The 13,692-nt window shown below is 31.7% G+C and overlaps 1 protein-coding gene across 1 annotated transcript in view; it reads left to right on the forward strand.

Annotated features, from left to right (window-relative positions):
- The window catches only part of LOC113377328, a 39,789-nt gene that overhangs the window by 9,048 nt on the left and 17,049 nt on the right, over positions 1–13,692 (forward strand). The window contains exon 2 of the mRNA XM_026617604.1: positions 4,926–5,033. Within this exon, the coding sequence (XP_026473389.1) occupies positions 4,926–5,033 (108 nt within the window). The remainder of the gene's footprint in view (positions 1–4,925; positions 5,034–13,692) is intronic.

Below are 13,692 nucleotides of genomic sequence, written 5' to 3' on the forward strand. Positions count from 1 at the left end.
TTCTATATTGGTTTAGTTGTTTGAGCTATGGACTTAAATTAAAAGTTTTAGGCTCAGCATCCGACTTAGACAGACTGATATCAAGCAGTAGTGATACCGTTTTCACTTGCACATAGATAGCAACGTTTCCGAGTTAAAATAGACCTTGCTTAACATTAATGCAACAATATAAAAAATCATCAGTATTACAGAAATTGTAAAAATAAATTCATCACATAAATATTTTTTATAGATTTACCTATATTATTTGTATTGGAAGGTGTATATTTTTATGGCAAATCATATCATATAATAAATTTCATTTTCTAATTATTATTTACTCTTTTAAACAGCAAATAAGAACTTAAGTCGTATAACCTAATTTGGCTTAATATTACGTTGTTCATAACTCTGTGATGAACTTCATTATTACAATTTCTGTAATAGGGCGAATATTTTACTGATGCAGCAATGCCGGATAAAAGCCATTTTCACTTGTAAATTTATTGCTATCTATATATCCAAGTGAAAACCGATGTCAGTACTGCTTGACATCAGGTTCTCAAAGCTAGATCGAACCTGGTCCTCTGATTCAGGTCCAGTTTCTCTAGCCCACGAGTAAGCCTTTATAATAAATTCTAGTAAAATAAATAAATATAAATTCCAATAACATTATCTATATCTACAAATTCCTATAAAAAATTAGTAATTTAAACAATAATAAAATTATTTTATAATTCTATCATTATCAACTTCTCTTTATCATTATTTGCTTAGTTATCACAAACATAACTCATAAGAAATTCCCAAAATCAATAAACATTTTACAGAAATCAATTCAAATTGAAATCATTGTGGTTAAACAAACAGCGCTGGAAAACTTAACGGTTATAAATTTGATTTGAATGGAAGTTCAATTATATGGATAAATGAAACTTTTGTCTGACTAGTTAAAAGATTTTTTTAACAGTAATCCGAACTTAACAAGTCAAAACTTATGAGCGTTTGTGCTGGTTTTTTTAACGACCTGGTCCTTTTTTATAGATGGCAACCCATTTAGTTGACCCATCTTTGTGATAAATTTATTATTATAATTTCTATAATACTTATGAACTTCTATTGATGTAGTAATGCCGAGTAAGGGCTATTTCTGCTTGGAAACATATTGCTCTTTATATTTCCAAGTGAAAAGCTATGTCACTAATGCTGACCGAGGTAGATATTGAATCTGATTGAAAACCCATACCTTTAACCACTAATCCACGGGGGAGCAAATATATGTGAAGTCTGAATGCTTTTCCATTACCTATTAATGTAGCACCACAACAAACATATTACATAACGTTACATTATTTGTCGTGATTTACCGTAGCTGTATTTTAGCAATTAACTTATATAAGATAAACCGCAACCTAATTAATATTTCCTTATAAATCACAATATTTCAATTAAACAGTAGGTTTAATTAATGTTACACAATAATGCGGTAGTTGTATCGATGAGGTATAAGAGGATTTAATATGCAATGCGAAATAGACGAAGAGCGTTATTGTTAGCTCTTTATGAGAGAAAGGCGATTGCAAATCAAATGAACAATGACATCTTTATGTGCAAAAATCTATCAAGGTAACGTAACAACCAAGAGAAGAATTAATTATAATTATTTATGCAATTTAATAAAGGATACTCCGAGAATTTGCTGGACATATCTATTTTTATTAACAACAATGTACAAATCTCATATCTATTTAAACCAAATTCTAGATTTTTTTCGAACAATATTGAAATAGCAATCAGAAAACAAAATATAAGCTATTGTTCTGATTTTTTAGAATACCAGTAATAGTACCTACTGAAATTTTTATGTACATGACGTGATGGAGGGCCACCCCAGAGTGTTACTCCATTAGATTGAAGGGATGTTTAAATGCTGGATTTGAGTTCAAAAATTTGAATTAGAACACTTTTGGCACTTTTATTAACTTTTGAGTAACAGTTTCCAATACAATATAATAATATTTTAAAATAAATCAACTGACTGAAATAGAGGTACCTTAAAAATGTGAAATCTGTTCAAATGAGAAGTACTTCTCCTACTTTTGGCACTTTTAGATGGTTTCTTCATTGGGCAATATGTTATCTATCTACACTGTGAGCTATGAAACAGAATAAATTAATAAACTATGTCCTAGAATCTGAAAATATCAAATGACTTAATCAAAGATGATTATTTCGCCAGGGGTACATTGAAACTTTCAAGTCCGCAAAATGAAAATAGAGATCTCAATGTACCATGGTAAGATCAATTTATTTGGGGCATATAGAGAGTCCATTGCAAAGCCCAAGGATTTCACAATACCCATAGTTTGGGAACCTATGTTTATCAATTATTACCGGTAACAATTGATAACGATAATTTTTGTTTTGGAAATTAGAAAAAAAATTAAAATAAAAAAAATGTTCTTTTCCCAAAAGCAATCGTGTCGTCAACACAAGCAGAAAGTTTTTTCTGATGCTTAGTTCTTTCAAAAACTGCAATTTTTTGCACATTTAGCTCTGTATCTCCGAAACGGCTAGACCTGCCTTTGCCTAAAACTAATCACCTCTTTTCCCCATCATTACGAATTGATTGTTTTTTGGATCATTCAAATCGGATGCTCGATCCTCTCAAAAACTCGATTTTTATTTTCGGCACTCTTTGCTTCGTATCTCCTAAAAAGCTGGACTAACTTTTGCCAAAAACTAATCAGCACGTCTCCCCAACAACAGGAATCAATCAATCAAATCGGTTAGTCCGTACTCTTGAAAACTTTGACGAAATTTTGTATCCATACCTACTACATACATCCATTTTTTGTAAGGTATGCCAAAATGTTCAGAAACCTCTGAAACGTGAAGATATGGAAAAAAAACATTTTCGATTTTTGGTCCATCACTATAACTTACCCTACGGGAAATTAATATGCCACCTTAAAAATCTTCAGAAGATTCATTGATGCCAAATATATTTTATAGCATATTTGTAAAGAAAAAAATATGAGATTAGTATATAAATGCATAAAAAATGTTTATAAAACATAAGTAAATCATATTACCTTAATTAAAAAATATATTATCGTAAATTTTCATTCTCCTCAAGACTACTATTATGAAATTTTAAAGTCTCCTGGTTGTTACGTTACCACATGCATTCAAATTTAACGATATTGTTCGCATAATAAAGGACGAACACGTTCGTGCGTCAAGTATTTTGATGAACCGGCGCATTAATAATGATAATAAACTGTATTCATAAAATACCGAAGTATTCATGTGAACATAGAGCGTACCATATGGGTATAAATCACATAAATTAGTCACAGTATATCCAGGGTTAAGGGCACAGGTGTCATCGCCACACGAGCCCTAGCAGAATCTGCGGTGAAACTGGATACAAAAATAAATCAGGGGCGTTTTAAATTTATTTGGCTGTATTAAATAAGGGATATGATAAATTGCTAATTTAATATCGTAACATAATTCTTAATATTGCCTCCAAATAATGTCTCCAAAATTTTATAAAACCTACATTGAAAGTTCATTCTTTATTCCAAAATGATTAATATTCATGGTAAAATCATTTACTTTTATGAAAAATGATTAGTTTGGAGAAAAGATACATAATCAACTAAAATACATATTTGAAAAATATTTAATATAATCGGTATAAATAAAGGAGCCCATTCTGCCGTAAAATAAACCAATGTTACGGCAAGGCTATGTTATATAGCAGTTTTCATACAAAGTGGTACTAAAAACTTTCAAAATCTTATGTGGTGCAATCAGGCGTTTTAGATAGAAAACCTAACCTAGGAAAGCGGGCGTTCATTAATCACGTAAGGCTTTTAGGGGGTTTAAGAAAAAATCACAATTTCGTGAATTCGAAAAATTCGTTCGAAAAATTTTGCATGACTCAATATACACGTAATGTTTGATGAGGGAGGGGGGGGGGGTATTTGTAAATATCACGACGTATCACCAAGGGAGAGAGGGGTCCCAAAATCCCTAAAAAAATCGATCACGTGATTAATGGACGACCCCAAAAGCACAAATGTAAAAAAAGGATGTTAAAATGTAAAAAAAGCATGTAACAACAAAGGATGTTGATAAAAAAGGATGTTAAATCTTTGAGATATAACTTGATAACATATGAGTGAAGTTGCGTTTTATGTGTAAAACGCCTGATCGCACAGCAATTACAAGGGATTTTGACAGTATATAGTAATATTTTGTATGAAAACTGGAACACAGCCTTGCCATAACATTGGTCTATTTTACGGCAATATCTGCCCAAAATAATATGATACATACCGGTACAAACATTAATTAGTTGTTTTTGTAATGAATTATGAATAATGTTTGATTTTCCGTAGGGTAAGTTATAGTAATCGCAGAAAAATCGCATATCTTACAAAAAACTCGATGTATGTGTGTGTGTGCGTGCGTGCGTGCGTGTGTGTGTGTGTGCGGATACAATTTTGCGTCTACGATTTTGAGAGCACGGATCAACCGATTAGAATGAAATAAATAACGTTCGATTTCTATTGACTGGGAGACGTGCTGATTAATTTTTGGCAAAGGCAGATTCAGCCATTTCGAAGATACAGGACAAAAAGTGCAAAAAATGGCAATACAGTTTTTGAGAGAACGGAGCGTCCGATTTGAATGGTCCAAAAAACATTTTACTTGTATTGAAGGAATGAATTGATTAAACTTCTGGGAAGGCAGATCCACTGGATTCAGAGACCAATAAAAAAGTTGTTAAAAATGCCATTTTTGAGTTGAAAATGATCATTAGACATATGCACGTACTTTTACATACGTTTACATGTCGGTTTAATTTTTTTTTTTGTATTTGGAAGTAAAAAATAGAGAACCTAATTAATAATTATTTTTACTTATTTCAGGCGGACACGGTGAAGAAAACGGATACTTCGGACCCTGGAACGTCTGTAAAAGACTACTCTACAATCGCGAAAAATGTGGGCCCGAAGTGTCAAAGTTCCACCCTTCGGGTAAGTAGATTTAGAAAAAATTAAAAAATATATACTATTATATGTGCGATATATTTTCTCACATACATTACATTTATTTCTATGTGCTATTCAATTTACTACTTTTTTGAGCAATATTGCCCGAGAATTATTAATCATGCCTCCAACGTCATTATCTGAAGAATATCTTCTAATGTTCTCACGTATTTTTATGGAAGCCTAGACCTCATGCCTAAATGCTTTCTTTCATAAGATTTATGAAACCAGGCGTTCGGAAAACTTAACAATTCCAAGATGTGAGATATATTACTTTTCGATAGAATTTTTCGGGGGATTTAGTATGATACCTTTCGCATTTCAAATCCCGGAGTATTATGTACTATCGAGCATTACGGATGAGGAAACTCGCCCAATGTCAATTTGTTAATCTGGGTCTTTGGTAACATACGTCGATTCTGTGGGATGTATGTTAAGGCTCAAAGCAGGGGTGCTCAACCTGTCAAATCGGTACAGGGGATAGAAACATTTTTTTACCAAACATTCAGACTTTTAATATGGTAAACTTGATTTTTTTACAATAAAGGTAAAATTTGTATGTTAATTACGTGTAGTATACGATTTAAAGCAGAGGTACTCAACCCGGCCACATTGAAAAGCTATATGTAATGAGCACGAGTATGAGTACGAGTCATAGATCTTATATTACATGGAATGTTAGTCGAGCGCGTAATAAGTGCTCAAACATGGAAGGGTATGTGACGTCACATGTCTGAGCGAACATTGCCGACTACAATCGCGGACTTTCCCGATTGATTAAATGTCCGCGGTTGTCGTCGGCAATGTTCGCTCAGACAAGTGACGTCACATACCCTTCTTTTACTTTACTATTTTAGTGCAATGTCTAACCAAAAAGAAAGAAACTGCGAGAACTAGATTAGCAAAGTCTTTTAAGCTAATGTCAGTAGTAAAACTGTCAAGTTTCATAAAATGAACCCATTTTTTATCCAACTTACCAGCGCCAGCTTATTCTGTGATTGACAAATATGGTCGTCATGATTGGATTCTGACTGAAAATTAACTGGTAAAAGCTTTATTACGTTAGTCTAACGAAAATATACTGATTACACTGATTTATATAACCTTTTTAGAACTTAGGACCCTTTCAAATTCGCTTATCTCGATTTCTCACAACCCCAGTTAGGCGTTTGCAGTGATATCTATTACACGATGAATGTAAATAAGAATCCTTCTTGCCGATGCTATATAGAAGATTATATCGTGTTTCATTCTCCACAGGAGCTCTATATAATATGAAAAATAGAAGATGATGAAAATGTAGTAACCAGATCGCTCATAACTCATTTGTTTTCCTTGAATGGTTTTTGTAACGCTGCTACGAACATACACAGGACAAATGAAAAATCAAGTAGAACCAAATATATAAAAGAACAAATTAATTACTTATTTTGCCAAATATACAAAAAATATTGAATTAATTCAAATGCTGTCTTTATTACATTTTTTGTTTTTGTAGTGATCTGATATTCCCAAAAATATAGGTTGGCAACTAAATAATTGGGGTTCTCAGCATAGATGGTATTAATTGAACTTTCATGTTTGCTGACGTAGTTCAAATTTAAAAAATCTTTTGTTAATGGATAGTAGGTCCAACTGGTCGTCCAGTTAGAGTTGATTAAAATTGCCTACTTTGAACGTTTATTACCAATCGAATGATCAATTCTTATGCCTTAATTAAGCAACTAACGAAATTAAACAATGCAGTGGAAAAACGGCCTAAATGGACCAATCGAAACGTTGATTTATTCCATTATTGACATTACATACCTTGGCAAAAATAATTAGAGCTTGGTTGGGATGTTTTGACATATCCATAAAACCTTCTGATTACTTTTTGTTTTGATCTCTATAAAATTCTTTGAAAAGTAAATAATTCGATGATTTTGATGGTGTCAAATTGTACCTGATTCAGTTTTTTGCTGATAAAAACCAGAAGTTTTATGAAAGTGAAATGGTGATGCTGCTTGAAAGATGACAAAACGCTACTGATCAAATGGACAATACGTTACAAAATAAAGTAACTTAGTTTTATTCAAAAAAATGTATTTGATTTCTTTATAAAAATCCACAATTACTTAGTCTCCAACCTATATCGTTCGCAATCGAGTCACTTTGGTTCCCATTCTGGTGGCATCAGGAGTTCTCACTAAATTACCGTCAATCGCCTTTTAACTATGCAACAACAGGTTTTGCTATATTTAGACGATCTGTAAATACTAAATTATTAAAAAAAATATTTAGAAATGTTTGCTGTCGTCTTATCGCTGGATTATTCGAATTCATAACGAACCCAAGAAGTATTAAGCGATATGTACCTAAACTCGTGGTACGGTATGTCACGAACCGATGCACGCGACAATTTGTAAGCACGACCAGAACGAATTCAGCTGGGTGATAAAAAAACACAACTGTGGCTTTTGAAAATAATAAAACAAGTGATGAAAAACAGCGCAGACAAGATTTTGCAGAAAAAAGATACGCTCCAGAGACCGACGTCGGGAATACAAATCGTGGCTTTATCATAAAAAAAGAAATGGATCAAATTTGCGAAAGAATTAGGACGATTGTGGTAAAAAAAGATTTTGAATAAATATTTTAATTGATATTTAATAGTTGCTTTATCGTTATTTGAAATAAATACGAAGCAATTTAATTTTTCTTGGGATGTCAAATGACCTAACCGTCGAAGGTCACGTCGAATAAATAAATAAGCTAAATAATCTTGGGGTCGTGCGATCACGCTACGAACTATTTTTTTAATATAATTTGAAATGCATATAAAAATAATCTTTCAATTAAATTCTAAATAGATGACAATGTTCATGGTATGAGATCATCACAAATAAATGATTCCTTTTTCCTTCCTTGTTTATAATTCCCATTACCATTCTATTACTATTAATCACATTTTATTCACTCTTATGATTTTATTTTTCCTGATCTTGTGCTTCGGCATTCATTTCCCTGTATTTTCTCTTCTCGCGTAGGTCAACAACCATCTGCATTCTTCTTCTTCCCAATCCTTCTAGCCCTTCTATTTTACCTTCAACAACGTCATAATGAGACACTTTTTTTGCTGGAATCCGATCCAGTTTCCTTTTCTTTTAATAATCGTGCTCAGTAAAGTTCTTTCTTTACCAATTTTTTTCAGGATTTCTTCACTTGTTACCTTATCAGGTTGCCAAATCAGGAATAGAACCTATACTAAGCCAAAGTTCTTACCGCTTGAGCCACGAACAAGCCATGATGAATTATATAGAATATCGAAAAATTATAGTTTAAAAGTTTTCAAACGAGCAGGTGATAGCCTCTCACCATTAAATAATTACTGATGGTCAATCGATCGATATGGCATGTTTATTACGAAAGCACAGTTTTTCCCAGTTTCAGATCGAATGTATTTGCTATTAAAGCCTTGAGCGTTGCCACCTCCTGTCATCAACTATAAGTTCATATATTATCGATAAACTCGTTTTATAAAGTGCTAAGATTGAATCAGATCTTAAAAATATGGCATAGTTGAGTCATTACGAATATTTTTATATGTATATATATATATACGAAACGAATCAAATACTATATACGCTGGGTAATTATTAATTAATTGCCTTGATATAATTAGATATGGGCTTTTGGACTATATTTTGTATGTGTGCGGATACAAATTTTCGTCGACGATTTTGCGAACACGGATCAACCGATTTGAATAATTCAAAAAACATTCGGCTCCTACTGATAAGGAGGCGTGCTGATTAGTTTTTAGCAAAGACAGATCTAGCCGTTTCGGAGATATGGGGCAAAAAGTGCCAAAAATGGTATTTCTGTTTTTGAGATAAAAAAAATCCAATTTGTCAATTTTTTTTCAAAAATTCCAAAATTTTCCAGAAATCTAATTTTTTCAAAGTTTTGCAAAGTTTTTTTTTAATAATTTAGTCTTTGGTAAGGAAAGTTCCAGCAATTTGCTTCAAGGCACGATGCCATGCACCACCAGTTAATACAAAAATCAAAGATTAATTTTTGTTAATAATTTGAGAAAGCTGCATTTATGATCAAATTGTTTTTTCACATTTGTGCGTTTTGGAGGTTAGGTTTTATGTGTAAAACGTCTGATCACACAGCAAATACATAGGTTTTTGACAGTTTGTGACTACCAACTCCATTTCGAACTTACACAAGAACTCTAATTCTATTTTATCTGAAAATTGGCCTGAGATTACCAACTCTATTTTTATTAACTTATCAACGCTATTTCTATTATCAACTCTATTTCTATTTTACATAAGAATTGGCCTTATTTGTTCGACGAAACTGATAACTACCAATGCCAGATTGTTCAAGTAAAAAAAAATATTAAAACCACATATCGATTTTTTTTTATTAAGTGTGCCTTAATGAATTAATTATCTGAAAGAAATTATTTATAAGGAATGTACAAATGCTAACTTAATCAATCAATTTTCTTAAATTATTTATCTACATTTTCAACCGTAGGGTAAGTTACAGTACTCGTAAAATAAATCGAAAATGAATATTTTTATATATCTTTACGCTTCAGAAGTTTCTGAACATTTTGGCATACCTTAGAAAAATATGGACGTATGTTCGTGTGTGTGTGTGTATCTCTATGCAGCTAAAGGAGCGCGATTGCTTTAAAAAATATGACAAAATCAAAATTTTCAAAATATTTAAAAATATGAAAAATAATCGTTTTTTTTTTTTTCAAAAAAGTCATTTTTTAACAAAATTCAAAATTTTCAAATCTATGTTATTTAAGTTAAAAACTTGAATCTTTTTTAAAATAATTAATTTTTGGTACGAGAAGTTCAGCAATTTACCTTAATGCACGATGCCATAGACCACTACTTTGTCTTTGTTTGGTACTAGTCCTTTCTACTTCATAGCTCTAGTACAACTCGACATTATATTTTAATTCAATATGAATTGCAACATTTAGTTTTCAATCCTATTTTTACCAGGCATGATAGTTTAGATTAGATGATGCAATTTAATATATACAGCAACGTGACCATTAGCAAAGAAATTTTCTGAGCCTCGACAATGTTTCATAATGAAATGCATTAAATGTGCACATCAAAACAAATATTTGTGCTAATTATTTCTCTTGATTGATTCAGTAAACTTAGGCGCCAATCAAATGAAACATCCATTAGCGGATGGGTGCGAATATCAATCGTGATTCGCAACATTTAAATTGAGCGAAACAAAATAAAAGAAAAAATGAAATAAATGAATACACTGATTTACATATTAAATTTTTCAATTTAATTCAACCTAGCTGCAGGGTGCCTTTGAAATCTGTTCGCAAATATGTACATAATTTGCGCGGTCAAATTCTTGCATGTTTCATAATAAACAACGTTCAATTACCCGGACGATAACTTTAAGAAAACATTATAACACTTGTCCTTTTACTTTCCGGTTCTAGAAAACTCGTTTCACCGGTCTTTGCGAGTTATTGATATTATATGTACGTTTATAAAACGTAGTTACTACACAACACAACTGATAGACGCTTTTGCTGATTGCACAAGATTCTATTCCCGTAGATCCATGCATTGTCGGTCGTACACATGGATATATAGATACAGTGGAACCCCGTTAAGACGATCATGGTTAATAGGATTTTGTACAATTCGCCACATTAAGGCGGTAGCTACACTTCGATGCTTTGTTTCCATCTGGCATAATAAGCTTGCTCGCATAAGACGATTTTTTGTTGTTGTTCCTAGGAAAGTGTCATAGTGAAATTTTACTGTCCCTTGCTTCAGAAACTATACACAACAAATAAAAATATATTTTATTATATATTCATACTCTTATTTAATTATTTTAAACCTTTTTCTAAATATTTGAGGTCTGAATCTTGTTCAGAAGTGAAAATCGAGCCAGCGAAATTTTCAATAAAGTTTTTTCTCCATAATTTTATCTATCTTATGGTCAAGAATGTTATGGTCTGTTATGTCAGTTATTTGAGAAATAACTCCTTAAAATATTATTGGTCCATGACAAGTGTATTTTAAAAATATTATGTGGATTATAAGTAACTAATGAAAAAAGCGCAGACAAGTATATCTTAGTTCAGAATGAATATTTTATATGTACAGAGCATAAAGTCTATAATGGTCAAAACGTTTACCGGTACTTTTCATATCAGTGATTAAAGTATACAACGCAATGCGTCTTTGCGTTTGAATTTAGATGCTGCAAAAACAAAATAATGATGATCTAGTAATTTTAGTAATCAATTTAAATATAATAACCCAGGAAATAGTTTCAGCGCTCTTCGATAACTGCACCTTCTGGTTTATCAAGAACAATTTATCTAAGTATTTCATTGAATATGCATTCTTCCTTATGCGCGTTACGCTCGTCAATACGCCAATCGCAAGTATTGTTTTCTATTCAATCTTATCATAAACATAATAAAATTTTATGATGAAAAATATTCAATCTTTGTGTGACCAATTGAAATGCTTATATGGTCGTTTTGAGCAAATCCGAGCTCGTGCGATAAACCTACATAAATCTGCAACCGTGCGGTATCGTTGGATACCTATTTGCTGACATTTGTAGGTAATGAGATTTTAACCATGGAGCTATTATTATATATATATATATATATATATATATATATAAAGTCTACTCCCCTTATAACGCGGTCAGGGCGCACCGAACAATATGGAAGTCTCGTATATCGCGTTGTATGGGAACCGTGCTCTAAGAAATTCAGAATTAGTACAAATCACTACTTTAGTACAGCGTTATATTGGGACCAACAAGTACAAAAGACAAGATCAATTATAAATTTTTATCGAATTGAACAGTTCATATGAAGATATTATAAAAAAAATACAAATTATTTATGGAATTCAAGGAAAATCAAGTTAATATAAAGTGTGATAAAAAAATAATACAAAAGTTTATCTAAAACCGTTGTCCAACAAAAAGTTTTTCAGCTCATTTTTTTACCAAGACTAACGTTCTGTGAATGAGCTCTGACACTACTAAAACCGTTGTCGTACATAAAAAAAGGCATTTTATATGAACATTTTGCAAAAGTCAAATTTGTTTATAATAATACCTATACTAAAATCTCGTAAGTTGCGCAGAAGGAACTTATGAGTTGTTGAACGAAAATCGAGCTATAGGAGGGTTGTCCAAATTCAACTTTGTCTAGTATAGAAACCGCGTTCTTGAGATACCACGTTGTAGTAGAGTTGACTTTACTTAACTTGAAATATTGAGGATAAGATTCAGGGTAATTTTTTTTTTTTGAAAATATTGTTTTCTCTATAAAATTAAATATTATTAATTCATGAAGTATCTTCCTTCCATTCCATAGATAATGTATTACCTCGCGGCGAGAATTGTTCCTTAGTGTTTTATGAATGTGCATCTATATAATTACTTGATGTGCTTCTTGTGTGTTGTTTCATTTTCTGTTTTTTGTGTTTACTTATTGTTAGTAGAATATCTGTATTATACCGTTAAGATACGGCGCTAAACAAATTTCGTTAGCACTTTACACCAGGAGAACTATATGTGTACTGTTATGTAACGAAAATGCTATTAGAAATTGGAAAAAATGTTCCACTAACGTGAGAAAATTATGAATATGAAAGTATTCTAGACAGCAGCAGATATAGCGCTTAGCGCATTTTTTGCAACTTTAATCAATTTTTATAATTAAACCACTTTTTATAAGCCTATAATATTTTATGGGGTTCGGTTTGACTATCAATTCTATCATTATGCGAAGTTTCATCAAAATGCCAGAAGAGTAAACCTGAGGGTTCCCTTGTAAGTATCAATTAGGCCTTGATTTCGTGGTAAGAACGTAGTCTAGCAACCAGTGGATCCGGGTTCGATACCTCACTTGAGATTATGGTTCTGAAATATCATTAGATTAAATCTATAATAAAACTAGCTGTAAGTGGAATTCTGTCTTAAGGCAATTAGGGCATCGTGCCTTAAGGCAAATTGCTGGAACTTCCCGTACCAAAAATTATTATTTTTTTTTAAAAACGATTAACATTTTTGAAAAAAAATTACTTTGAAAAAATAAGATTTTTGAGAAACTATAAATTGGACAAAAAATTATTTTTTTTTGAAAAAAAAAAATTAAAAAAAAAAAATTTTTTTTAAAAAAAAATTTTTTTTTTTGAAAAAAATTTTTTTTTCTTTATTTTGACATATTGTGGAAGATCTGAACTTTTTTTTCAAAGCAATCGTACTGCTTTAACTACATAGGGACAAAATATAAAGCGCGTAAGCGCCGCGTCGCTGTCTAACGCATAAGCATTGGTACGGAACCGATAGAAATGTTAACAAAATGTATACTTATTGTTAAAATCTCTATAAAATGTCTGATAATTTGATGTGCATAGGTCTAATGATCATTTTTGACCGCCAAATGGCTCATTTTTTTACTTTTTTCCTCTATATCTCCGAAACCGCTGGACCTACCTTCATGAAAGTTGTATGGATTCTTCATCTTGTCAATACAAATAAAATGTTTTTTGAATTATTAAAATCGGACGCTCCGTTCTCTTAAAAACTGAGTTACCGTTTTCGGAACTTT

Source organism: Ctenocephalides felis, unplaced genomic scaffold, assembly GCF_003426905.1.
Source record: "Ctenocephalides felis isolate EL2017-DRISC unplaced genomic scaffold, ASM342690v1 CF-g0.4_SCAFFOLD_01886, whole genome shotgun sequence".
Taxonomy (NCBI): domain Eukaryota; kingdom Metazoa; phylum Arthropoda; class Insecta; order Siphonaptera; family Pulicidae; genus Ctenocephalides; species Ctenocephalides felis.